The sequence below is a fragment of the Scyliorhinus torazame genome, chromosome 14, assembly GCF_047496885.1.
Source record: "Scyliorhinus torazame isolate Kashiwa2021f chromosome 14, sScyTor2.1, whole genome shotgun sequence".
NCBI classification, from domain to species: domain Eukaryota; kingdom Metazoa; phylum Chordata; class Chondrichthyes; order Carcharhiniformes; family Scyliorhinidae; genus Scyliorhinus; species Scyliorhinus torazame.
In genome coordinates this window covers 195,327,586-195,354,007 of record NC_092720.1, presented here as the reverse complement: position 1 = coordinate 195,354,007, position 26,422 = coordinate 195,327,586, and the positions used below count along the sequence as shown (strand labels likewise).

At 46.3% G+C, this 26,422-nt stretch overlaps 1 protein-coding gene across 1 annotated transcript in view; it reads left to right on the top strand.

The window, feature by feature from the left end:
* The window catches only part of LOC140389104 (uncharacterized), a 152,717-nt gene that overhangs the window by 4,972 nt on the left and 121,323 nt on the right, over positions 1-26,422 (top strand). The window contains exons 4-5 of the mRNA XM_072473263.1: positions 2,386-2,421; positions 2,835-2,861. Coding sequence (XP_072329364.1) covers positions 2,386-2,421; positions 2,835-2,861 — 63 coding nt within the window. The remainder of the gene's footprint in view (positions 1-2,385; positions 2,422-2,834; positions 2,862-26,422) is intronic.

Sequence of the window (26,422 nt, the reverse complement as noted above, 5' to 3'; positions counted from 1 at the left end):
TTAAAAGTTAGTGAGCAGTATAGTCAGTTTTTGGTTAGGGCCATTATTTTCCTCCTGTAACTCTTCCCTTGCTTCTGATGAAGGCACTTGGCGCTTCATATCATTTACCTCTATTGATATATATGTACATCACCTTCCTGTATAGATGTAATCCTATGCTAAGGGGCAAAATCATTTGCGGAAGAAATATAATATGTGCCATACCTTATGGATCAGCGCTTTCAATAATTCTGCATAAATGACATAAGGCAAAATCACATCGGTTAACCAATAATTGTTTGACCGATATAAGTACAAAAGCAAAGTTATAATTCCAGTCATCGTTATCTCAAGAATATTCGAATATCTGGTGATCTCGTTTTGCTCATTAAATTATGGCAAGAGGGATTTTGTTTAAACACATTTTATCCTCCGATTGCTTAGCGGTGGGGAACCGACTTGGCTTTGTATAAATTGTTGAAGCTGATACATCTTCTTCAAACTTTGCATCCTCAATGGCAATATTCAATCTCAATTACTTAAGTCGTTGTGCACTGTGTTTTCCTGTCCCAACACGGCCCAGATGACCCTTCGGGACTCCAGAGCTCTGCTAATTGAATTGGCAGTCCACTTTGTGCAATATTCTAAATAAAATCAATTGCCAAGTGGAAGTGCAATTACCTGGTAGAAAATATGCTTTGGCCTTAATTTACGCGACCTTAGATGTTAAGTCGAGCAGTAGAAAGGAAACGCTTTTTATTTGTCATTTTATTATTAATCTCTGCAATCAATAGTTTATTGTTAATTACATATAATGCCATGGAATTGAACAGAGATTGCATGAACAACTGTTGTTCACTACAACCAGTACATTTTGCAGTGTATGCAGTTCATCAGTAACTTGGGCATGCAGGTGATCATATATTACTACACGCACGTATAAAACTGTTAATGTATCCTTTATTAAATGCCCCTCAAATTGGCGACGTTATTTTATTTTTCGCAAAACCGTTCCAAAACAATTTCATTGGTTTGTCTTACTGAATATTGCAGCATACGCGTGTGACTGGTGTAATCATTAGCTATTTCAACTAAATCCACCACGTTTCATTTATTAAGATTTTGTTCTATTCCCAGCAACCTGGGCTCAAATAATTTACTGTGACAAATTGAATTAGAAATGAACAATGGATATTTCTCTGGGCAAAATGCTGAGAAGTTGAATTACGTGCAGAGAGTACTGAGGATACTCAGCAGGTCTGAGTTTACCTGTGTATCGGGAGAGAGAGCAAGCGTTTCAGATTGTGCCTTTCATGAGGCAGTGACTTGAAGCGGCAATTTTTTGTTTTCCACAGATGCTGTCAGAACTCTAGGGTACTTGCAGCATCGTCTAGTTTATTTTCGTAACAGAGATGTCCGTTGATGTACAGAAAGAGTAAAACGTGTGAACAAAATTAAGTCTGAAGCAAGTCATGATCGTCTTTGGTTTTAAGCTAAATTGCTTTCCATAAATCCTGGTCTGGAAACGTGCGCTCTAAATAAGGGAGGAAAGGTATAACTTGGATGCTAAATACATAATAGAGCACATCGAAAGTGAAAATAGCGTTCGGTCCATCGAATCCATTCAGGAGCTTTGTCCAAAATTTTAATATGAGGGGTTTTCCCAGGGTGGAAGAGTAAATTACTAGGGGGTACAGGTCCGAGGGGCAAGGTTTAAAGGGGCTTTTCACGGTAACTTAATTGAAGCCTACTAATGACAATACACGATTATTATTATTATTAAAGGCGATGTACGATGCGAGTTTTGGACACAGAGTGTGGTTGGAGCCTGGAACACACGGCCGGGGGAAGTAGTAGAGGCAGATACGATAGTGACTATTAAGGGGCGTTTGACAAATACATTAATAGGATGGGAATAGGAGGATATGGTCCGGAGCTTTAGTTCAGCCGGACAGTATGGTGGATGCAGGCTTGGAGGGCTGAAGGGCGAGTTCCTGTGCTGTAATTTGCTTTGCTCGTTATTCTTTGGTTGCACACAGCAATCAGTTCTGCGTCGACTTTCTAATTACACGGTCAGCTTATATTCGCCTGAATGCCTTCTTGAGACACGTACTGCTGGGAATTAACACCTTGCTTGTTCGAGTATTTGTGAGTTGCTGGCGAAATAACGCACAAGTCCACCCGAGAGGATGAACCAAAGTCTTTAATATCACCTGCCATGCTTTCGATCTTTGAAACTGCTTACAATGTGCTTCAAGTCTAGTCTGTCCCATTCTTTCTTTTACTTCCATTCTTTGTCTCGCTGTCTGAATCTGGTACCTTTCTTTGTTGCAGTGTGAAGAACAGATATAATTACTAATTAGTTCTTACAAAATTCAATAGTTTAGCAATTACTTCTTTTTTCAGATATCGCAAGACTGCAAAAGCAATTAAAAACTTCAGGTGCGCCATGTGACCAGTTTCAACAATTATCTACTTTGCCTTTTCCATATACTTTAAGGTCATCACTTGAACATTGTATCAGCTACAATTGTGTGGCAGTAATGCTTTTAGACTAAAACGTATTTTGGACATCCCAGCTGCTGAAATATTTGTTGGGTGTGAATTAATCATGCATTGTTCTGAATCAAGCAATTATCTTTAGATTTTAAAACATTCCTAATTTCTTAGAAACACATCTGACTCTGCCCCACAGAAAACTCTTTAATTTGTCCAATTGGAATGGAGAAACTCACTTTTAAACCTGGCGGGAGAGGGCTTAGGCGTTAATTCTGAGTCTCCTTTAAAATTATATTTTCTCTGGCAAACACGTCTCCAGTTCCTCAGTTCGTTGCTTTTTGTTGTCCGCCCAACAGAGGACACAGTCGACGATAGAGATGCAGGTACATGATCAATAATCTATTGTCAATACTTCTTTATTCAAACAATTATTCAGTGTTTCTAAATTTTCTTTGAAACAATGGAGAAGATTTGATAATATTAACCGCATGCAGTAACTTGCTGTGTAACATCAGTTCAAGATAGACAAAAAACAACACGGTGTAATACCCTCCTTTTCCTTGCCCCATCAAAAACATCGATAGTGGAAAAACGTGCCGATGGTTTGCTGCTAATTTGACTACAACACAAAATCATTAAAAAAAATTAAAATGGCATTTTGGAATCCTTCAACGTCATTCCAGACGTTTTAGATAGAAGGAATTTCTAATATTACGTGTTACTTTCGGTCAGCCAGAAAATCGGAATTATTCTGCGAGAGATATGCAATGAAGTTTGGTGATCGGGTCCAGTTCTTTCGTTTAAAGCTCAGACAAATTTCAAATTGAGGGGCAACAAGTACTTGGAACTTTTAGTTTCGCCCTTTCTAATGTTCTTCAAAGAATTCAGTCAGAAACATGAATTTCATGCATTGCATCATTCGTCGATCACATCTGGTTTTGCATAGTTATGATCATGTCATTTCTGTCATTTCTTAACATTAAATTAAATTAGACACAAATTAATCGCAAAAGCAGCTATGTTTTGTGTGTATCAAAAATACAGATACATTGTATGAATGATTGATCATGTTTCCTGCATATTTCTAAAATTCAAACAGGGTGTGGACTTTGCTGGTTAGGCCCGCATTTATTGTCCATCTGTTCCTCTCTTTGGTGTTGTCTCTTAATTTGGCTCTGTTTAATTACGTTTGCCCAAGAGTTGACAGGTATCTTTTGACACCGCCACAAGGTTCAGAACCGAATACTGATCAAAGACTCGATACACCAGTTAGTACGTTCAAAAGCAATGTTCATTTATTTACACACAGTCAAATCTACTCATGCATAAACTCCACAAACTAAACTATCACCTATCAATAAAGCCTATACATAGCTTCGGGTGCCCATTCAGTCAGAGGAACAATGGCCGTTGCTCGGTTCTGAGGCTGCTGGGTTGAGCTGTTTACAGGATAGCAACTAGGAGCGTCTATCGCGTAGCGTGCATTGACTTGGAACTTACTTGGTCTGGCGAGCTGCTAGGCTGGTCTCTCTTCGCTGAGAGCCAAGACCAAAGAAGAAAGATTCTCTCTTGGGGAATAACTTTTATACCGAAAAGGGCTTTGCGCACTTTTGGGCGGGCCTTGAACTTGGCCTCAATTAATTGGGGCTTTCCCAATCATTCTTATCGATCTTCCTCCAATAGAGGGGTGGGTTCCCTGGTTGCTGGGCGTGTCCCTGGTGGCCGTTGGTTTGCTTTGTTTGAGTCTACTCTGGCGCCGGGGTGTCTGCCTTAACATTGTTTATCTAAATGTTTGCCTTTTGTCCCCGGAGATGGCTCATTAGTATGTAGATGGCTTACCAGTTTCTGTCCTGTCTGAGAGCCAAGGCTCTAATCAACAGACAGACCTTGCACCTGCTTGTTTTTCAGCATTGTCCAATTTTCCCTGCATTTTTTGCAAGTGTCCATTTTGTAAATCAGGACGTGGCCATCCTAGATGGCTACACATCCCAAGTTTCCCATACCATGTGGCCTTGACACCTATCATTGTGAAGTGCTTCGAGAGGTTGATCATGAGACACATCAAATCCATACTTCCAGAATGCCTTGCTCCACTGCAATTTGCATGCCGCCACAACTGTTATACAGCAGGCATTATCTCCATGGCCCCAGGCTCATCCCTGGAACATCTCAAGCAACAAGGACTCCTACCGTAGACTCCTATTCATTGACAGCAGCTCAGCCTAGAACACTATAATATCAGTCAAGCCCATATCCAAATTCAAAAACCTCGCACTTGGCTCCTTTTTGTCCCCGGAGAGGGTTCATTAGTATGTAGATGGCTTACCAGTTTCTGTCCTGTCTGAGAGTCAAGGCTCTAATCAACAGACAAACCTTGCACCTGCTTGTTTTTCAATATTGTCCAATTTTCCCTACATTCTTTGCAAGTGTCCACTTTGTAAACGCAAAGCGTGTAGGATCACACTACTGCTTCATCGTCATCCTCTGACCAAACGGGGCACCCATACTTAGGCTCTACACTGTCCTATACTATACAACACAATTTTACCTAAACCATTTTAAATACATTCGTTATCATAAAACTCTACGGGATGCTATGACATTAATACATGCATTACAGAAAAATAAAAAAACTGGAACCTCCAACTATTCGCAATAAACTATCCTCATTCAAACAATCCAAAAATCTACAACATCTTAAACTGTACAAAATAGCAGCACACAAATTTCTCTGGCCTGGCAGTCAGACACAGAGGTTTACATCTCTTTATTCCACAGAATACATAAAGAAAAATGGAGGCACTTTAATCCGCCCCAATGGGTTCGCGGTCAGGTGAAATCCCAAAATGGGAGACCTAAGCCTGTATACCGGGGTGCGAGAGTGATATGCTCTCTTTCGCCATTTCCTAACTCTAAATGTTTGCACGACACTGCAAAGTATCGCCAGCACTAACAGTACTTCGACTACATATGAGAGAGAGTACTAGGTGATAAACTTATCACACCAGGTCGGGGTATTGCTAGCTGTCGTGGGGATAGTTAACTCAGGGTTCCGTGTATTGCAGGGGTGAGAATTGCTTACAGTTTGTGTGGTAGGAGTCAGGGGAGGGGGCATCCGTGTGCAACTGAAGGGATTCTGTTAAGATCCATGTGAACACAAAGGCTGTCTTCATCTTTGTCGGTCTCCTTCTTTGTCTTCCTCTGGGGTTCCTGAGGTTCCGGAGTTCTGTGATCAAAAGCATAATTTCTGTTATTATCTTGCTTAAGATCTCGTATGCCTATCTGTCTGTCCTTTGGTGCCAATTTCCCTTTATAATTGGTCACTATCTGTGACTCCCTCATTTAAAAAAAAAAACCAAATATTTGGACAAGCAGTCGATGAAAAATACTGACATAGTGCGAGCTGTCTCACAGCCTGTACAATCTACCATCCTAGTGTTGAGGATGTAAATAGCATACCTAAGCAACCAAAGGCTTGCCAAAACTAAACAAAAGAATTTTGAACGTAACGCACCAAAATGGGGTGTATATGGGCCGCGGCGGGTAAGAAATGGGTGGAATCCCCGGGTAGGACGGTGATCAATGCCGTATGTGCTCCACCCGAGCGTAGCTGACCAGAGGGGGGGGGGGTCTTCAGGCAGGGCGGGGACCAATGCCGTTTCTCCACTACCTGAGCTACTGCCAGGAACGGGTAAGAATGTGGTTGTTGTGGGGGCTCCCTCTCGCATCAGGAGAGTAGCTATGAGTTGTGTTCTGTCGACAAACTAGTTCCTCTGAACGGTTGTCTGGCGACAAACCTGTACCTTTAAACTGGTTTCTGTTGACAAACTAGTTCCTCTGAACTATTGTCTGGGGACAAACCTGCTGCATTAACAGGCATTGGGCGTCAAAGGCGTGGTGACGTGGGGTCATGAAAACTTTCGAGTTTACGAAGAAAACTTAACGTTAACACTAACGGACAAACATACAACGAAAATGGTGCAGGTTCCAGAAAGGACACCGTATCTCTCCATCGGTTCCTTTTTTCTCCATCATCTGGACACCTCACTGCTCGTTGGCGAACAGGGATTTCTTTGGTGGGAGTCAGACTCTAAGTCACCATCTTCTCCCAGATGCCAAACTCTTGACTGTAATAACCGTGCTAAAGCTGCTTGGGGCGAATTGGGGTCCATCTCATCATTCCGGATGAACCTGAACAAATTGTCTCGTTGCCAGGATTGTGTGTCGAGGTTGGAGCTACTATGCTTCAATCTGTAATCGTCGGGCGGTTGGTCTGGGTCAGGGGGTTTGATATATGTAATCTCGAAGGGGGTCAGTGGAATCATGCTCGGATTCGCTGGGAATGGGGCCTGGTACAGGGGTATAGTCATAACGTGGTGTGCTGTGGCTATTGTCATCGTGATCGCTATCACTGTCGCTGTCACTGCTGGTTGAGGGATGGGAGAGGCGGAGTCGTGCCTCTGGGGGCGGAGTTGAAGTCGTGGCTGAGGGCGGGCTGGACTGGGTGGGGGAAGGGTAGGAAAACGTCATCTGTGGGCGGGGCATGCTCATCTGCTGCTGCGAGCAGAATGTGGTGTGTGTGGTTATTCTGCGAGCGATAAGCCTTGAGCTGGTTTATATGAAACCACGCAGACTTGCCATTGGGATAGGTTATTTTGTATACTGAGGGACTGACTTTGTTCGAAATGGAGTACGGTCCGGAAAATTTTGGGGAAAGGAATGAACTGGGGTTGTAAAGAGAAAGCATAACTTGTTGCCCTACTGTAAACTCAGTGACGTGCACTGTTTTGTCGAAACAAGCCTTGCTCTGTTTCTTCCAGGTTCCAGGTCTCACAGCTGCTGCGAGTTGGGCTGCCTTTATGTTCTCTAACAATTGTTGAACCGCATTTTCATGCGTGAGGGCTGTAACTGCGTGGCTGGCCAAATACGATCCTAATAAATACTCTGTCCCTTTCATGGGGCGTCCGGTCATGAGGGTGTGGGGGGGTGTATCCTGTGGACGTGAATACCGTGCTTCATACAACCATTAAAGCAAATTGGAGAACTGAATCCCAGGTGCTGTTATTCTGCTGTACCATCTTCGTGAGGGCTTTTAATGTCCTATTCATCCTTTCTACAATACCACTTGACTGGGGGTGGTATGCGATATGAAACTTTTGTCCAATGCCGAAAATCGTGAGGACGTTTTTCATTACACGTCCAGTGAAATGGGAGCCTTGATCGGACTCTATACTGCGTGGGAGTCCCCACCTTGTAAAGATGTGGTGTGTTAATATTTTAGCCGTTGTCTTGGCCGATTTAGTTTGCGGTGGAAAAGCTTCCACCCATTTTGTGAAGGTGTCTATGACCCAACACATACTTATAACCGTTTCTGCATGGGGTAGGGATGCTATATAATCTATCTGGAGATTTGTCCAGGGTCCATTAACGGGGTCTTTTTAGCATATCTGTCCGGATTGTTCTGGGCAGAGATTAAGCAATTCTCTATGTAGTGCGTTACATTGGTTTTTAAATCAGGCCACCAGCAGAGCGGTCTGAGGTGAGCTAGGGTGGGTTCAATACCTTGGTGGCCATGATTGTCATGGTGACGAATGTGATATAAAATAGTTACTTTAGAGATACTAGTTAATGTAATGTAGAAATAAGCCACTTTGATTTTTGCAGTTAGGGACAAAGGAATTTGGGACCGCATGGAAAAAGCAGGAAGAGGTGTGTCTATAAGAGTGAGGATGCATTGATAGGGGCCAGAGAAAGGGATTGGAAGTGAGCCAATCAGAATGGATTAAACAGGTCAGGAGGGACCTAGGCTGACCTATGTCCGTCGAGTATGTGAAACTTGATACCATTTGAACTGATTTTGCAGAGATTCCTTTGTCTGTTAGTTCAGTCGTTTTCTGGAGTGTAAGAGGCAGGACGTCCTGTTACATTCTGTAAGATGATAAAGCTTGCAAGCTAAATAAATAACTTCTGTTTACGTGCGAATCCGTCTCAACTTTTATTGAGGCCAGACTGACAGAAAAAGAAAATAGGAGATCAACATTTGGTGCCGAAAACCGGGATTTCTCTGGGCGATCCTGTTCCAACTGCGAAATCAGAATTAGACTGATTATGAACAGGAGGACGGGAACAAAGGGCCCTCAATGTAGAAATGGAAAACGACCAGCATTGATTGTTCCCCTCTTCCTATTGTCTGATTAGTCTGGTCACTCGCGGTTGGCACAGAAAGACCGCCTCGACGAAATCACAGGTCAGTCTGGGGATTAGCACTTTAATTGATGGGATTTCATATTGTTGTTTCGGCTTGGGTTAGGGTTTTGGGCTGATGTGACTTTAAATAATAAAGGTTCAGTCTATTATTGGGGTTCAGAGGCTGATGTGACTTTAAATAATAAAGGTTCAGTCTATTATTGGGGTTCAGAGGCTGATGTGACTTTAAATAATAAAGGTTCAGTCTATTATTGGGGTTCAGAGGCTGATGTGACTTTAAATAATAAAGGTTCAGTCTATTATCGGGGTTCAGAGGCTGATGTGACTTAAATAAATGGGGGTTCAGTCCAGTATAACTGTTTTTAAATCTGAAGATGGTTCAACTCTATGTGTGAGTGTTTTAAATATATAGTTGATTAAGCTAAAATTGTCTCCTTGGACTGTAAAGTTCCGAGGTCTAGTTGAGATTGTGAGGTTGAAGCAGAAGTCTCTCAAAGGGTTAACAGCAGCAGGCGGAGTTGAAAACAGACAGTGCTTCTCACTCAGGCCTTGAGATAACAGTCTGCAGTGTAATCGGATACCTTTCCTTTGAGTCAGTGAACACCAGCAAAGTTACGTTTTGAATTAATTAAAGGAAACCAGTGGGTTTCTCCACCTCTTTGATAAAAGTTATTATTTTCGAAAGCAATTGATTGAAATTGCCAGAATCTTAAGTTTTACTTACTTGAAATAAGGTTTATCTCATTTTATCTGGAGATTAATAGAAACTTAAAGAAGATCATGGACACCATTTTAAAAAGTGTAAATCTGGAAATTATAGTTGATTTTGCTAATACTTATGTGTATGTAAAAGAAAAAAAACTTGTTAAAAGAAAAATTGTTAAGATAAAGAAATAATTAAGTTGTAAATGTTGTACAAGTTTGTGTTAAGCAAATTGTAAATTTAGTTCTGAGTTGAGATCAGAGCTGAGCTTGCAAGTTGCAGTAATCCAATTTGAATTTTCAAACATTTTTAAGTTTTGGAAAGGGGCGCAAGTGGAGGAGGGACACGGGTCACACGGGAGATGAGCTGCGTGGTTTGGTGGCTGGCCTTGAGTTGACAGAAGAAGAGGGATTCAATGATTTGGAAAAGTCGGTGGGGGTTCCGTCTGCACCCATAGCATGGTCTGCGCTCATTCCAGAGCCACCAGAGTGCAGTGGTATATGCCCAGTCATTGCTCCCCAGATTTCAAGTATGCCGGAAACTCAAGCCCTTTTGGGTGATGGTGTGGGTCCTGTTTTGCCAACTTCACAACCGGGGGAGCAAGGGGAACTTTGTCCCACGGGCCCAGTTGGCTCTGGGACGGGATCTCGGACAGCGGGAGAGGGGCTTGAAGCTCACCGGAAACAATTGAGCATATCACCTCAGTCTCCCCAAACTAAGGAGAAATCACAAGAGTTGGGAACAAAGAAAGCTGAAACAACTTCGGTTGAAGAGAAAGAACTCCCCCTAGTGACAGGGAGAGACGTTGAAGTCTTGGAACAACCAGGGGAAATACCTAGAGTGCCCCCTGGTGACATTCGGAGACAGTTACCGATTAGGAAGATGAGAAACCCCGATCCAGGGACGGCGGCTGCAAACCCCACAATAGACGTTTACTTCCCATGGACACCCAGTGAGATGATGGCTATTATGACTACAATCCCAGATAGAAAAAAATCTCCTGCTGCCTTTGTGGATTCATTGAGAACTACTATCTCAATTTATCAAGCTGATTCAAGGGACCTCTGGGCCCTAGTTCAGCAGATTTTAACCCCAGCAGAGTACCGCACTTGTCTTAACCACCTGAATTATGCTAGTCATGCCGCACTCCAGCAGGCCTATGCGTTAGACGACGATAGAAGGACACAGATCTTGAATGCGTTGAATAGCACATTTCAAAGGCCCATAAATCTTTCTGTTATCTTAGACCTAAAACCTAAGAAGAATGAAGACCCAGAGGAATTTCTGGGGCGTTTTAATGAAATCTACAGGGGCCAGTCAGGCGATTTGCTGTATCAAAATGGTCAGAATTCCCCTCCATACTGTGCTATGTTAATGCATTGCCTACCACCTTCTGTGGTTACTGCTGTGAAATGTAATAACATGAATTGGACGGAGAACGACCCTTCCCAGATGGCAAGGGCAGTCAGATTTTACTGGAAGGAGGGTGTAGGCCCAGAAGGAGGCTCAGTTACAAAGGTTAAGACTGAGTATGTAATGAAAAAGGATGATCTACGACCCCAACAAGCGGCAGAAATGGTAGTTTACCAGCAGGAGCCCCAATATAGTGACTTTGGGTGGGTGGATCAGCGAAGAGGAGGATACCAAACCCACCCAAAGGGACCCTCACCCCCTTTTTATGGCCCACCGAACGAATCAACAGCTCTACAACCGCAGCCCCCTCTGAGGGGCCATTGGTCTACTGGAAGAAGAGGACGGGGCAGCCATGTCTTCTGTGCAATCAGCACTTAAATTACCATTATCCGACCACACGCAGCAATTGTCAGGGTTCCAAGGACAGGTGTGTGAGTATCCTATTTCTGAACCTGTGACAGTCACTTACGAGAATAAGTCTGCAGAGCATCAGGTTGTAGTGACTACTGGATTGGACTGTAATTTGTTGGCCCGAGATTTACTGTGTATCTTCCAGCTACAGCTAGAATGCGGAGATGAGGGGGTAACGGTTACATCATGGAGGATGAGACAACAGTGCTATATTTCTATCACCCCCCAGTGGTGGACGTTAGACATTGAACAGCCACTATCACTGCATCACGTTACCCTGGCCTATGACAGAACTGGACGAAACAGGGAGTTGGAGGACAAATACTGGCCATTACTTGAGACCGAATGGCCAGTCAAGGTTACAGCCACAGTCACGGGAAAAGAAGGTACAGCCGATTTTGTTACAATATCACCACATTTATGGCCACAGTCAGCTTCGGTAAGCCCTCATATTACACGTCAGGTCCATGACCGGTACCATGCCAGGGATATGGGGCGAATGGTCAGCATCTTACCGCAGCTCGTCAGAATAGGTATGAGATATACCTTTTGAACAATCCACGTCTGACATTTAAATACTGTACCACTATCAATCCAGCCTGTTTTCTTAGTGGTCCCCCTATCCATGAAGACGCACCTGGCCACGACTGGTTAGCCTTGATTCAGGAAACTACCACAATAAGGGGCGATTTGAGTGACATTTCGTCAGAACAACCTGACATGATTATGTGTGGTCAAATATCCCACCGGGGTTTAGTTAATGACCTACTGCAGGCCCTCCTTCTGCCAGCGCAGATTTCCGTTATTAAATGCGCTGCCCACACGAATGGTACAACCCCAGTTGACGTTGGTAATGAACGAGCAGATCGTGCAGCGCGCACAGCCGCACAAATTCAGCAAGTGATGGTGCCTAAAATGTTAAGTCAGACTAAACGATCTACTATGAATGTGTCTGCTTCTGACAAGCCAATGCCAACCATCCAAGACGTCATAAGGTTACAGGAGGACGCTCCTGAGAGTGATAAACAAATGTGGAAACGGTTAGGTTGTACATATGATTCTGTTTCCTCTTTATGGACCACGCCTGCACATCAGACTTGTATGTCTGATGTGCTGGCTTTATGGGTCATCGAATGTGTACACTTTGCAACTCATTGTGGGGCTCGGGGGACTAGTGATTTGTTGCTGGACACTTGGTGGCACCCTAAAATGCAGGGGTTGGCCCAAAGTATCAGTAATCGGTGTTTGATTTGTCAGCAATATAACACCGGAAAAGGTATCCCTTGTGGGAAGGGGCAAACCCCGTTGCCCAGTGGTCCCTTTGAGACGCTCCAAATGGATTACATTGAGTTGGAAAGGTGTCAATGTTATAAATATGTTTTGGTCATTGTGGATGTGTTCAGCAGATGGGTTGAGGCGTATCCGACTATCTATAGTAAAGCTGCTACTGTGGTTAAAGTCTTGATGAGGGAAATCATTCCCCGGTACGGTATACCAGCTCAGTTAAGTTCTGATAATGGGCCTCATTTTATTGGACAAATTAACAAGGAGTTTTGCTCCCAGTTGGGCATACGCCAGCAGTTACACTGTGCTTACAGACCGCAGGCAGCCGGGGTGGTTGAAAGACACAATCAGACCCTCAAAACTAAATTGGCTAAATTAAGAGCAGACACGGGACTGACATGGCTTAAGTTGCTCCCCGTTGCCCTCTTCCAGCTGCGGGTTACACCTGCGGGACCGGTCCGACTTTCTCCCGCCGAGATTCTTTATGGCAGGCCTCTTAGAACTCCTTGGAGCCTGCAGGTTCCCAGACGGGTTCAGTTTCATCAGATGACTGAGGAAATGACCACCTATGTTCTGGCCCTTACGCAAGTGCTCAAGGAACTCCATGGCCAGGTCCGCGCGGCTCACCAGCCATTGGCCCCAGTACCTAGCTCACTTTCAGTCCAGCCCGGTAGTTATGTAATGGTCAAAAAATTGGACTAGGAAGGGGTCGGAGCCGCGATGGGACGGGCCCTTCCAAGTTCTCCTTGCCACCCCCACAGCAGTTAAAGTGGAGGGGCGAAGTGCTTGGGTGCACCTACATCACTGTACATTGAGTCCATCTCCACTACTGTAAAAGGTCGGATACTAACCTGCCTCCCTTCTCCAGTGCTATTTTACAGGTGTGGAGCATGATGGAGTGGCTACGCATCGTCTGTCTGATATTTGGCCTCACTTCGCTTGGCGTGTTATTGGCGATGGACATGGAAAAGGGGAATATTATGTATCTGTGTAGCCCCAACCAATCTACAAGGATACATCACCTATGCACAGGTGATGTTCTTCACTGCCCCCATATACGAGGACATGGTATCGACTCATGGAAGGTCATCACAGGTAAGGAGAATGCGGGAGTCATGAAGCAGCTGCACCGGTCCCGGCGATGGGAAGGGAACATTATATGGACATTGCCTTGTTTTTGGAATACATGTAAATTCGATTTTGGATGTGTTAAGAGTGGTGCAAGAAAGGTAATATCAGGCTGTCAGAAGAGCGTAGGAAGAGGCTATGAGGAAGTGAAAGGGACTAGAGAGAGGATGGGGCGTATGAGAAGGGAAGTACAGCTAGAACGTAGGTTACCGGGAGATACACTTAAGTTAGTTAAAGGCCAAACTGAGGAAAACACGGGTAGTAAACCTTGGGAGCCCTCGGGGCAATAACTAAGGAGTTGTCTCAGCTACGGTTGTTTGCAATGCAGAACCGGTATGCTCTTGACTATCTTCTGGCCCGTGAGGGTGGGGTATGCGCCATAGTACAGGGCAAGTGTATTATGGGTGTTCAAGACTTGACCGCTAACATCACTAAATTTATGGATCGCATACGGGATCACTTGGACGGGATGCAGGATCCTGGCTCTTGGGGTAACTGGGGATTTGGGGGATGGAAGGACTGGTTGATAAATATGGCCATGTATCTAATGGTAGCTATCGGCTGCATCTTTGTGGGCCTGGCCATCCTTAAATGTGTGATGGGTAGAATGCGGGGTGCACTGGATCAGATCACCACCCCAATCACCGGCCAAAATTTAATTGTTAAAATCCATGAGGGTGAAGCAGATGAAGGGGGGCTAAGACAGGAATTGGAAATGCAGCGACGAATCTTTTTAGATGAGGAACCGTAGCTATAGATTGGATAGTTCGGTTATCATGGAATGATAAAAGGAGGGAATGACGAATGTGATATAAAATAGTTACTTTAGAGATACTAGTTAATGTAATGTAGAAATAAGCCACTTTGATTTTTGCAGTTAGGGACAAAGGAATTTGGGACCGCATGGAAAAAGCAGGAAGAGGTGTGTCTATAAGAGTGAGGATGCATTGATAGGGGCCAGAGAAAGGGATTGGAAGTGAGCCAATCAGAATGGATTAAACAGGTCAGGAGGGACCTAGGCTGACCTATGTCCGTCGAGTATGTGAAACTTGATACCATTTGAACTGATTTTGCAGAGATTCCTTTGTCTGTTAGTTCAGTCGTTTTCTGGAGTGTAAGAGGCAGGACGTCCTGTTACATTCTGTAAGATGATAAAGCTTGCAAGCTAAATAAATAACTTCTGTTTACGTGCGAATCCGTCTCAACTTTTATTGAGGCCAGACTGACAGAAAAAGAAAATAGGAGATCAACAATGGAACTGACAAACGATCTGGTTCCTGTCCTCGCTGGGAACTATATAGATGCCATCTTTTAAAATCACACCGTCGTGTGTGGTGATTGCGTTCTTGTATTTGTCATACGGGGCTGGGAAGGTACTCTTTAAAACTAGGGCTAGGGCGTCTGCTTTAACGTTACCAGGGGGGGATGAACGATGATGACTGCTAGCCTTAATTATACCATATTTCCAATACTTCACTGCTTCTAAGATATGGCGGAGTAATGGGGCTGAGGGTAGGGCTTTACCTTCCGCGGAAACAAATCCTCTTGTTTCCCAGACTGGTAGGAACTCTGTCAAACTATTACAGACATTCAAGTTGTCCGAATAGATGTCTGCTGGGGTCGGGAACGAGTCGGGGTGGTCTACAATGTATGCAATCGCTGCCAGTTCTGTTGCCTGCGAGCCTAAGTGTCCTGCCAACTTAAATGAAATTTCATCTAGGGCGCTTCCCTGCATGTCCTCTACATATATACCGCAACCGGTAATTCACTTTCCATTTAACACTGTGGAGGAGCCATCCACATAAATCTTCAGGGGTGTGCACGTGTCTGTGGGCTGGGGTCTGTGGCATGTACTACCTGTTTTCCTGGGGGGGGGTTTGGTAATAAATGGGCCTGTGTTCTGATTTGTGGTGATGATCTCACACCCATGAGGGGTGCCTGCACACTGCAAATTATCGGCAAGAAAGGTGTGGGTCTTGGTTCGTTTTACTGTCATGTCCCGTCCCTGTGAAAGAAGGGTCCAACGGGCTGCGTGGATTTGACAGACTGTGCCATCCTTAAGTCGGCCGTCCAACAATAGCTGTGTCGGGGTGTGTTCTGTGAGGATGGTGATGGGGTTAGTCCTGTAATGTAGGAGAAGTATTGTACTGCCCAAAAAACTGCGAGCAGGTACCTTTAACAGGCAGAAAATCCTTGCTCTACGGGGTTTAACACGCGTGAGGCATATGCTATTTGGTCATGGTGTTTCAGGAGGAGTACGGCCGAAAGGGTTCGGTCGGTGCTTGCAACTTCGATTGCGTATGGGGAAAGTGGATCTGGGACCTGTAGTGCGGAAGTGGATCTGGGACCTGTGAGCTCTTTTTAAAGCATCCACGGCATCCCTATGCTGTGGAAGCCATTCCCAAGGCGCTGCTTTAGTGGCAAAACCGTCAATATGGCTTCGGCAGTAGCCAATCAGTCCTAGAAATGACCGGAGGGCTGAGACATTGTGCGGAAGGGGCAATTTGGCGATCGAGTCAATTCTCTTTTGCTCGATCTCGTGTTTACCATGAGTGATCACTGTTCTCAAGTTAATCACTTTTTCTTTCAAAATCTGGGCCTTCTACGGTTGGCATTGCAACCAATTTCTTTTAGGAGTCCTAGAAGTGCGACGAGAAGCGAAATGTGCTCTTCCTTTGTGACTGTCTGTAGTAACAAGTCGTCTACATACTCGACCTGACAATCGGGGCGGGAATATTTTGCTAAACCATTTGCCAGCTGTCGGTGGAATATGGAGGGGGAAGCCTTGTGGAAGGCACGTCCACGTATACTGTTGCCCTTGGAATGTAAAGGCGAATTTGTACTGGCACGCTTTAGCTAATTGAATGGACCAAAAGCCGTTATTAATGTCCAAAACCGAATTTTTTTTTGACTGGAGTCCCTGTTTGAGCATGGTCTCGGGACTCGTGGCTACGGTGCGGGCTGCTGCTGGGGTTGCTTTGTTCAGTTCCCGGTAATCAATGGTCAGTCCCTATGACCCATCCGGTTTCCTGACGGGCCAAATTGGTGTGTTGTTTGCAGAGGCTAATGAACTGAGTACGCCTTCATCCAACAAACTCTCTATCACTTTGGAGATTTCTCCCTCTGCTTCCTAGGGAGATCCGTACTGCTTCTGGGGTTTAGGGTCGGGACCTGTAATGTTCACAAAGCTGTCCAAATTGCCACAATCGTGCTTGTGCTGTGCAAATGCTGCTTTATGTTCCTGCAGGACTGCCCGAACCTGTCTGTCTGCACTAGTGGTTCGAGGGTCGAACCAGAAGTCTTCTACTGAGCTAATCCCGTTTACGTGCTCTCCAACTGTGAGCGTGGCAGGGGCTCGTGCTGCCTTTGCCATTTTCCAAACACACTTGTTAACTGGGTCAAAGGAATGGTTACGGGAGCTCATGAAATCGATCCCAAGGATATGTTCTGCTGTCTGGGGCAGATCAACCAAAACTACGGGGTGCTTAATCGTGATGTTCCCTATTTGTATTGCGACAGGGGCTGTGATGTGTCCTTGTTGTAAATGGCCTGTAAAGTCGCTGAGTGTGATGGTGTCTGTTGTGGGCCACGTGTCTCGCTGAAACATTGTGGAGGAATTGAGTGTGGTGCAGGACCCTCCTGTGTCCCACAGAAATTCTACGGGGTGTCCCCGCACTTTGCCTGCCACTACCGGTCTACCGGACTTGTCCCAAAGGGTGTCACAGACCCAAGTTGGGGAGCCTGAACACCATCAGTCGGTGCCGTTCATGTCTGCCTTCTCTGAACGGGAGCTAATGCTATGGATCGGCTTTGCCGTATTCCTGTTTAGGCTGCCTATCTGTTATCTTCTCTGCTGCCTTTGGGACGCATTGCACTCTCATGCAAAGTGTTCTAGTTGACCACAGTTGTAACATTCCTGAGCTTTGGGCTGGGGTGGGTTTTTCCTGCCCTCATTTGCCCATGCGGGGTTCTGGTGCGCTTTAACTGGGTTCATCTCTGCCTGCTCTTCATCGGGCGTTATAAATGCGGTTATGCCTGTAATTGATTGTTCCCAAGCGCGGGACAATCTCTTCAAACCCCATTTTTCATTGTGGGCCTAATCTGAGGGGTCATAATTTGCGCAAACCTTTCGTCTTGCTTCTGTGGCGTGGGAGACTAGAATTCGGGTCCATTTGCCCATATTATCTTGGGACAAATGGGCACGGGCTAACTCTCCAAAAACTGCGGTGAAGTGAATCCACAAGCGTCCAGCAAACGCTGTGGGGTGCTCTGTTTTCTTTTGCCTACACTTGTTTCGGCCTTCTACGGGGTCTCCTCTGTTAAAGCCGATCGCATCAAGGATCGCTGTGTGCAGCTCTTGGAGTGTGCCTCCTCCTACGTTCTGTGGGTCGTGAAGGGCTGCCACGAATGAAGGGTCGAGGCTCAAAACTGTGAGCTTCACTTGCTCCTTTTCGTCCAGGCAGCGTAATTGGGTCACGGTTAACGGGGTTGTATAAAGGAAATCTGCTTCTCCTTCTGCTGTGGCCCTGCGGTGTGTGGTTACAGGGTTCATGGGGGGGAGGGGGGGGCGGTGATCTGCCTGTTCGCTTGGGGGTTGGGGCACTTTCCTTTTCTGGCAAACATGTACATGTCCTATGTACGTATCTCTGGGCAATCTCGTTCAATTCCTGCCAGTCGGGGCCGTTTTATTGATCTAATTGTAGTCCAAATGGGCTTTGAAACCCATTTTGAACGGAAAGCAGAGATTGCAATTCTACAATTTGCTTCCGGCACTTTGAGTGGACTACGGAGCTCTGCCTTTATTGCATCGTGGAAATATGGAGGGCTGGTAGGGCTGCTTTTCAATCATTGCACTGTTTCTGCAATTTCTAGACTTGCTGTTCTGTCTCTTCTCTTACCAAGACCGCACGTTGCATGTCCTGGTAGGCCTTATATTGCGTCTGAAAACTGTTCAAATGCGCGAGACAAGACTGATGTGCCCGCTTGGCATCATCCACCTCTGTGGCCCTTGCTGCTAACTGCCCTTTTAAACCTCGATTTTCCTTCTCTACCTCGCTCATGTCTACCTCACTACTTCTATCTCTCTTCTCTATGGTGCGTCCTAACAACCTCCTCTGTGCCTCGCAATTGTGCCAAACAGGACACGATTGCCATTGGCTTGCGAGCTTTCCCTAAGCACTTCTTGTGTATCTCTGACAGCTTCTCCCACCAAGTATGTCCTATACTCCCGGGACCTGTTTCCTCATTCACCCAGAATTCACTCCAAAGGCGCCATCCTTTCCCTTTGAGATATTTCCTGATTTCATCTTCCCAAACGGGACACTGTCCTACTCTACTGGTCGCTGCGACCTCGAATTCCTGGGGGTTCATAAAGCGTTCATTGCCTTCATTGCCATTTTCTCTATCTAGGTTCTCTGCTGAATTTGGAACAGGGGGTGATAAAGTGGTGATGTAAACACGGGTACGGCTTATGCTAATTTACCCCTGACAGTTTTACGCAACAAAATCTCTCAGGTTTACCTTATATCCCTGTTAGTACGCATGCATTAACTCACTTCCGAATCTCAGAGGCTTGATCAGTACTCTTCCTACGCTTGTTGTTTTCCTTTCTGTTCCCAATTGGATTCTCAATTCAAATTTCGGTTCTCTCGGAGTGGTTATCCCACTTATAAATCGAGTCCCGGCGGAGTCGCCAGTAAATGTTGCTCTCTTTGGTGTTGTCTCTTAATTTGGCTCTGTTTAATTACGTTTGCTCAAGAGTCGCCAGGTATCTTTCGACACCGCCACACGGTTCAGAACCGAATACTGATCAAAGACTCGATACACCAGATAGTATGTTCAAAAGCAATGCTCATTTATTTACACACAGTCAAATCTACTCATGCATAAAATCCACAAACTAAACTATCAAAGAACAAACAAAGAACAAAGAAATGTACAGCACAGGAACAGGCCCTTCGGCCCTCCAAGCCCGTGCCGACCATACTGCCCGACTAAACTACAATCTTCTACACTTCCTGGGTCCGTATCCTTCTATTCCCATCCTATTCATATATTTGTCAAGATGCCCCTTAAATGTCCCTATCGTCCCTGCCTCCACTACCTCCTCCGGTAGTGAGTTCCAGGCACCCACTACCCTCTGCGTAAAAAACTTGCCTCGTACATCTACTCTAAACTTTGCCCCTCTCACCTTAAACCTATGCCCCCTAGTAATTGACCCCTCTACCCTGGGGAAAAGCCTCTGACTATCCACTCTGTCTATGCCCCTCATAATTTTGTATACCTCTATCAGGTCGCCCCTCAACCTCCTTCGTTCCAGTGAGAACAAACCGAGTTTATTCAATCGCTCCTCATAGCTTATGCCCTCCATACCAGGCAACATTCTGGTAAATCTCTTCTGCACCCTCTCTAAAGCCTCCACATCCTTCTGGTAGTGTGGCGACCAGAATTGAACACTATACTCCAAGTGTGGCCTAACTAAGGTTCTATACAGCTGCAACATGACTTGCCAATTCTTATACTCAATGCCCCGGCCAATGAAGGCAAGCATGCCGTATGCCTTCTTGACTACCTTCTCCACCTGTGTAGCCCCTTTCAGTGATCTGTGGACCTGTACTCCTAGATCTCTTTGACTTTCAATACTCCTGAGGGTTCTACCATTCACTGTATATTCCCTACCTGCATTAGCCCTTCCAAAATGCATTACCTCACATTTGTCCAGGTTAAACTCCATCTGCCATCTCTCCGCCCAAGTCTCCAGACAATCTAAATCCTGCTGTATCCTCAGACAGTCCTCATCGCTATCCGCAATTCCACCAACCTTTGTGTCGTCTGCAAACTTACTAATCAGACCAGTTACATTTTCCTCCAAATCATTTATATATACTACAAAGAGCAAAGGTCCCAGCACTGATCCCTGTGGAACACCACTGGTCACAGCCCTCCAATTAGAAAAGCATCCCTCCATTGCTACCCTCTGCCTTCTATGGCCTAGCCAGTTCTGTATCCACCTTGCCAGTTCACCCCTGATCCCGTGTGACTTCACCTTTTGTACTAGTCTACCATGAGGGACCTTGTCAAAGGCCTTACTGAAGTCCATATAGACAACATCTACTGCCCTACCTGCATCAATCATCTTAGTGACCTCCTCGAAAAACTCGATCAAGTTAGTGAGACACGACCTCCCCTTCACAAAACCGTGCTGCCTCTCACTAATACGTCCATTTGCTTCCAAATGGGAGTAGATCCTGTCTCGAAGAATTCTCTCCAGTAATTTCCCTACCACTGAAGTAAGGCTCACCGGCCTGTAGTTCCCGGGATTATCCCTGCCACCCTTCTTAAACAGAGGAACAGCATTGGCTATTCTCCAGTCCTCCGGGACATCCCCTGAAGACAGCGAGGATCCAAAGATTTCTGTCAAGGCCTCAGCAATTTCCTCTCCAGCCTCCTTCAGTATTCTGGGGTAGATCCCATCCGGCCCTGGGGACTTATCTACCTTAATATTTTTTAAGACACCCAACACCTCGTCTTTTTGGATCACAATGTGACCCAGGCTATCTACACCCCCTTCTCCAGACTCAACATCTACCAATTCCTTCTCTTTGGTGAATACTGATGCAAAGTATTCATTTAGTACCTCGCCCATTTCCTCTGGCTCCACACATAGATTCCCTTGCCTATCCTTCAGTGGGCCAACCCTTTCCCTGGCTACCCTCTTGCTTTTTATGTAAGTGTAAAAAGCCTTGGGATTTTCCTTAACCCTATTTGCCAATGACTTTTCATGACCCCTTCTAGCCCTCCTGACTCCTTGCTTAAGTTCCTTCCTACTTTCCTTATATGCCACACAGGCTTCGTCTGTTCCCAGCCTTTTAGCCCTGACAAATGCCTCCTTTTTCTTTTTGACGAGGCCTACAATATCATTCGTCATCCAAGGTTCCCGAAAATTGCCGTATTTATCTTTCTTCCTCACAGGAACATGCCTGTCCTGTATTCCTTTCAACTGACACTTGAAAGCCTCCCACATGTCAGATGTTGATTTGCCCTCAAACATCCGCCCCCAATCTATGTTCTTCAGGTCCCGCCTAATATTGTTATAATTAGCCTTCCCCCAATTTAGCACATTCATCCTCGGACCACTCTTATCCTTGTCCACCAGTACTTTAAAACTTACTGAATTGTGGTCACTGTTACCGAAATGCTCCCCTACTGAAACATCTACCACCTGGCCGGGCTCATTCCCCAATACCAGGTCCAGTACCGCCCCTTCCCTAGTTGGACTGTTTACATATTGTTTTAAGAAGCCCTCCTGGATGCTCCTTACAAACTCTGCCCCGTCTAAGCCCCTGGCACTAAGTGAGTCCCAGGCAATATTGGGGAAGTTGAAGTCTCCCATCACCACAACCCTGTTGTTTTTACTCTTTTCCAAAATCTGTCTACCTATCTGCTCCTCTATCTCCCGCTGGCTGTTGGGAGGCCTGTAGTATACCCCCAACATTGTGACTGCACCCTTCTTATTCCTGATCTCTACCCATATAGCCTCACTGCCCTCTGAGGTGTCCTCTCGCTGTATAGCTGTGATACTCTCCTGAACAAGTAGCGCAACTCCGCCTCCCCTTTTACATCCCCCTCTATCCCGCCTGAAACATCTAAATCCTGGAACGTTTAGCTGCCAATCCTGCCCTTCCCTCAACCAGGTCTCTGTAATGGCAACAACATCATAGTTCCAAGTACTAATCCAAGCTCTAAGTTCATCTGCCTTACCCGTAATGCTCCTTGCATTAAAACATATGCACTTCAGGCCACCAGACCCGCTGTGTTCAGCAACTTCTCCCCGTCTGCTCTGCCTCAGAGCCACACTGTCCATATTCCCTAGTTCTCCCTCAACGCTCTCACCTTCTGACCTATTGCTCCCGTGCCCACCCCCCTGCCATACTAGTTTAAACCCTCCCGTGTGACACTAGCAAATCTCGCGGCCAGGATATTTATGCCTCTCCGGTTTAGATGCAACCCGTCCATCTTATACAGGTCACACCTGCCCCGGAAGAGCTCCCAGTGGTCCAGATAACCGAAACCCTCCCTCCTACACCAGCTGTTTAGCCACGTGTTTGTCTGCTCTATCTTCCTATTTCTAGCCTCACTGGCACGTGGCACAGGGAGTAATCCCGAGATTACAACCCTCGAGGTCCTGTCTTTTAACTTTCTGCCTAGCTCCCTGAACTCCTGCTGCAGGACCTCATGCCTCTTCCTGCCTATGTCGTTAGTACCAATATGTACAACGACCTCTACCTGTTTGCCCTCCCCCTTCAGGATTCCCTCTACCCGTTCGGAGACATCCTGGACCCTGGCACCAGGGAGGCAACATACCATCCTGGAGTCTCTTTCACGTCCACAGAAGCGCCTATCTGTTCCCCTGACTATAGAGTCCCCTATAACTATTACTCTTCTGCGCTTTGACCCTCCCTTCTGAACATCAGAGCCAGCCGTGGTGCCACTGCTCTGGCTGCTGCTGTTTTCCCCTGATAGGCTATCCCCCCCGACAGTATCCAAAGGGGTATACCTGTTCGAGAGGGGGACAACCACAGGGGATTCCTGCACTGACTGCCTGCCCTTTCTGGTGGTCACCCATTTCTCTGCCTGCACCTTGGGTGTGACCACACTTACATAACTGCGATCTATGACGCTTTCCGCCACCTGCATGCTCCTAAGTGCATCCAATTGCTGCTCCAACCGAACCATGCGGTCTGTGAGGAGCTGCAGTTGGGTGCACTTTCTGCAGATGAAGCCATCCAGGACGCTGGAAGCCTCCCGGACCTGCCACATCTCACAGTCAGAGCACAGCACCCCTCTAACTGACATTGCGTCAATTAATTAAAATTAAAATTTGTCTTTTTTTTATAAATACTTTTTTTTTTTTTAAATTACAAAGTTACTGTCAACTATCTGTTTCCTAGCACTAGATTTCTAATAGAAATGCGATAGCTAACTATAATATCCTCCGATCTCTGGCTTAGATATCCTCTAAATTATAATTAAGTTATTATGTTTAATTAGTTCCCAAATAGTCAAAAAAATTTAGGTTAGAATCCCAACCAGCCACTCAGGTCACAGCTTTTCTGTCCCCCCCCGACACACACAATTTGAAAAAAGGTATAAAAGTAAAAATCACTTGCTTACCTTCTGAGATGTTCTCAGGTTCTCTCGCTGACAGAGACTGCTCCTCCACCTCCAATCCTTGGCCTGCACAATGCTAATAATATATAATATAATATGGCACTTACCTTCCACCAATGGGTCTTATTATTAGGTTAGAGGAGGAGGGTGGGTGGGAGACACTACACTTGTAGTGTCTCGGGTTTCCTCTCCACCAGAATTTATTGGGGGGGGGGGGACTTGCCAGAGGTCGAACTTCCGGTTCCCGCCGAAATCCAAAGGGCTGCTCCTGTAAAGGTAAGTGCTTTTAAACTCACTACTCACCTCCAAGAAGGCCCCTGCGCACCGCTGCCGCCGAAATCCAATGGGCTGCTCCTGTAAAGGTAAGAGCTTTTAAACTAACTACTCACCTCCCAGAAGGCCCCTGCGCACCGCTGCCGCCGAAATCCAAAGGGCTGCTCCTGTAAAGGTAAGTGCTTTTAAACTCACTACTCACCTCCAAGAAGGCCCCTGCGCACCGCTGCCGCCGAAATCCAATGGGCTGCTCCTGTAAAGGTAAGAGCTTTTAAACTAACTACTCACCTCCCAGAAGGCCCCTGCGCACCGCTGCCGCCGAAATCCAAAGGGCTGCTCCTGTAAAGGTAAGTGCTTTTAAACTCACTACTCACCTCCAAGAAGGCCCCTGCGCACCGCTGCCGCCGAAATCCAATGGGCTGCTCCTGTAAAGGTAAGAGCTTTTAAACTAACTACTCACCTCCCAGAAGGCCCCTGCGCACCGCTGCCGCCGAAATCCAAAGGGCTGCTCCTGTAAAGGTAAGTGCTTTTAAACTCACTACTCACCTCCAAGAAGGCCCCTGCGCACCGCTGCCGCCGAAATCCAATGGGCTGCTCCTGTAAAGGTAAGAGCTTTTAAACTAACTACTCACCTCCCAGAAGGCCCCTGCGCACCGCTGCCGCCGAAATCCAAAGGGCTGCTCCTGTAAAGGTAAGTGCTTTTAAACTCACTACTCACCTCCAAGAAGGCCCCTGCGCACCGCTGCCGCCGAAATCCAATGGGCTGCTCCTGTAAAGGTAAGAGCTTTTAAACTAACTACTCACCTCCCAGAAGGCCCCTGCGCACCGCTGCCGCCGAAATCCAAAGGGCTGCTCCTGTAAAGGTAAGTGCTTTTAAACTCACTACTCACCTCCAAGAAGGCCCCTGCGCACCGCTGCCGCCGAAATCCAATGGGCTGCTCCTGTAAAGGTAAGAGCTTTTAAACTAACTACTCACCTCCCAGAAGGCCCCTGCGCACCGCTGCCGCCGAAATCCAAAGGGCTGCTCCTGTAAAGGTAAGTGCTTTTAAACTCACTACTCACCTCCAAGAAGGCCCCTGCGCACCGCTGCCGCCGAAATCCAATGGGCTGCTCCTGTAAAGGTAAGAGCTTTTAAACTAACTACTCACCTCCCAGAAGGCCCCTGCGCACCGCTGCCGCCGAAATCCAAAGGGCTGCTCCTGTAAAGGTAAGTGCTTTTAAACTCACTACTCACCTCCAAGAAGGCCCCTGCGCACCGCTGCCGCCGAAATCCAATGGGCTGCTCCTGTAAAGGTAAGAGCTTTTAAACTAACTACTCACCTCCCAGAAGGCCCCTGCGCACCGCTGCCGCCGAAATCCAAAGGGCTGCTCCTGTAAAGGTAAGTGCTTTTAAACTCACTACTCACCTCCAAGAAGGCCCCTGCGCACCGCTGCCGCCGAAATCCAATGGGCTGCTCCTGTAAAGGTAAGAGCTTTTAAACTAACTACTCACCTCCCAGAAGGCCCCTGCGCACCGCTGCCGCCGAAATCCAAAGGGCTGCTCCTGTAAAGGTAAGTGCTTTTAAACTCACTACTCACCTCCAAGAAGGCCCCTGCGCACCGCTGCCGCCGAAATCCAATGGGCTGCTCCTGTAAAGGTAAGAGCTTTTAAACTAACTACTCACCTCCCAGAAGGCCCCTGCGCACCGCTGCCGCCGAAATCCAAAGGGCTGCTCCTGTAAAGGTAAGTGCTTTTAAACTCACTACTCACCTCCAAGAAGGCCCCTGCGCACCGCTGCCGCCGAAATCCAATGTCACTATTACTAAAGCCTTTACTTAGCTTCGGGTGCCCACTCAGTCAGAAGAACAATGGCCGTTGCTTGGTTCTGAGGCTGCTGGGTTGAGCTGTTTACAGGATAGCAACTAGGAGCGTCCATTGACTTGGAACTTACTTGGTCTGGCGTAGCTGCTAGGCTGGTCTCTCTTCACTGAGAGCCAAGACCAAAGAAGAAAAATTCTCTCTTGGGGAATACCTTTTATACTGAAAAGGGCATTGCGTGCTTTTGGGTGGGCCTTGAACTTGGCCTCATTTAATTGGGCCTTTCCCAATCATTCTTATCGATCTTCCTCCAATAGAGGGGTGGGTTCCCTGGTTGCTGGGCGTGTCCCAAATGGCCGTTGGTTTGCTTTGTTTGAGTCTACTCTGGCGCCGGGGTGTCTGCCTTAACATTGTTTATCTAAATGTTTGCCTTTTGTCCCCGGAGATGGCTCATTAGTATGTAGATGGCTTATCAGTTTCTGTCCTGTCTGAGAGCCAAGACTCTAATCAACAGGCAGACCTTGCACCAGCTTGTTTTTCAGTATTGTCCAATTTTC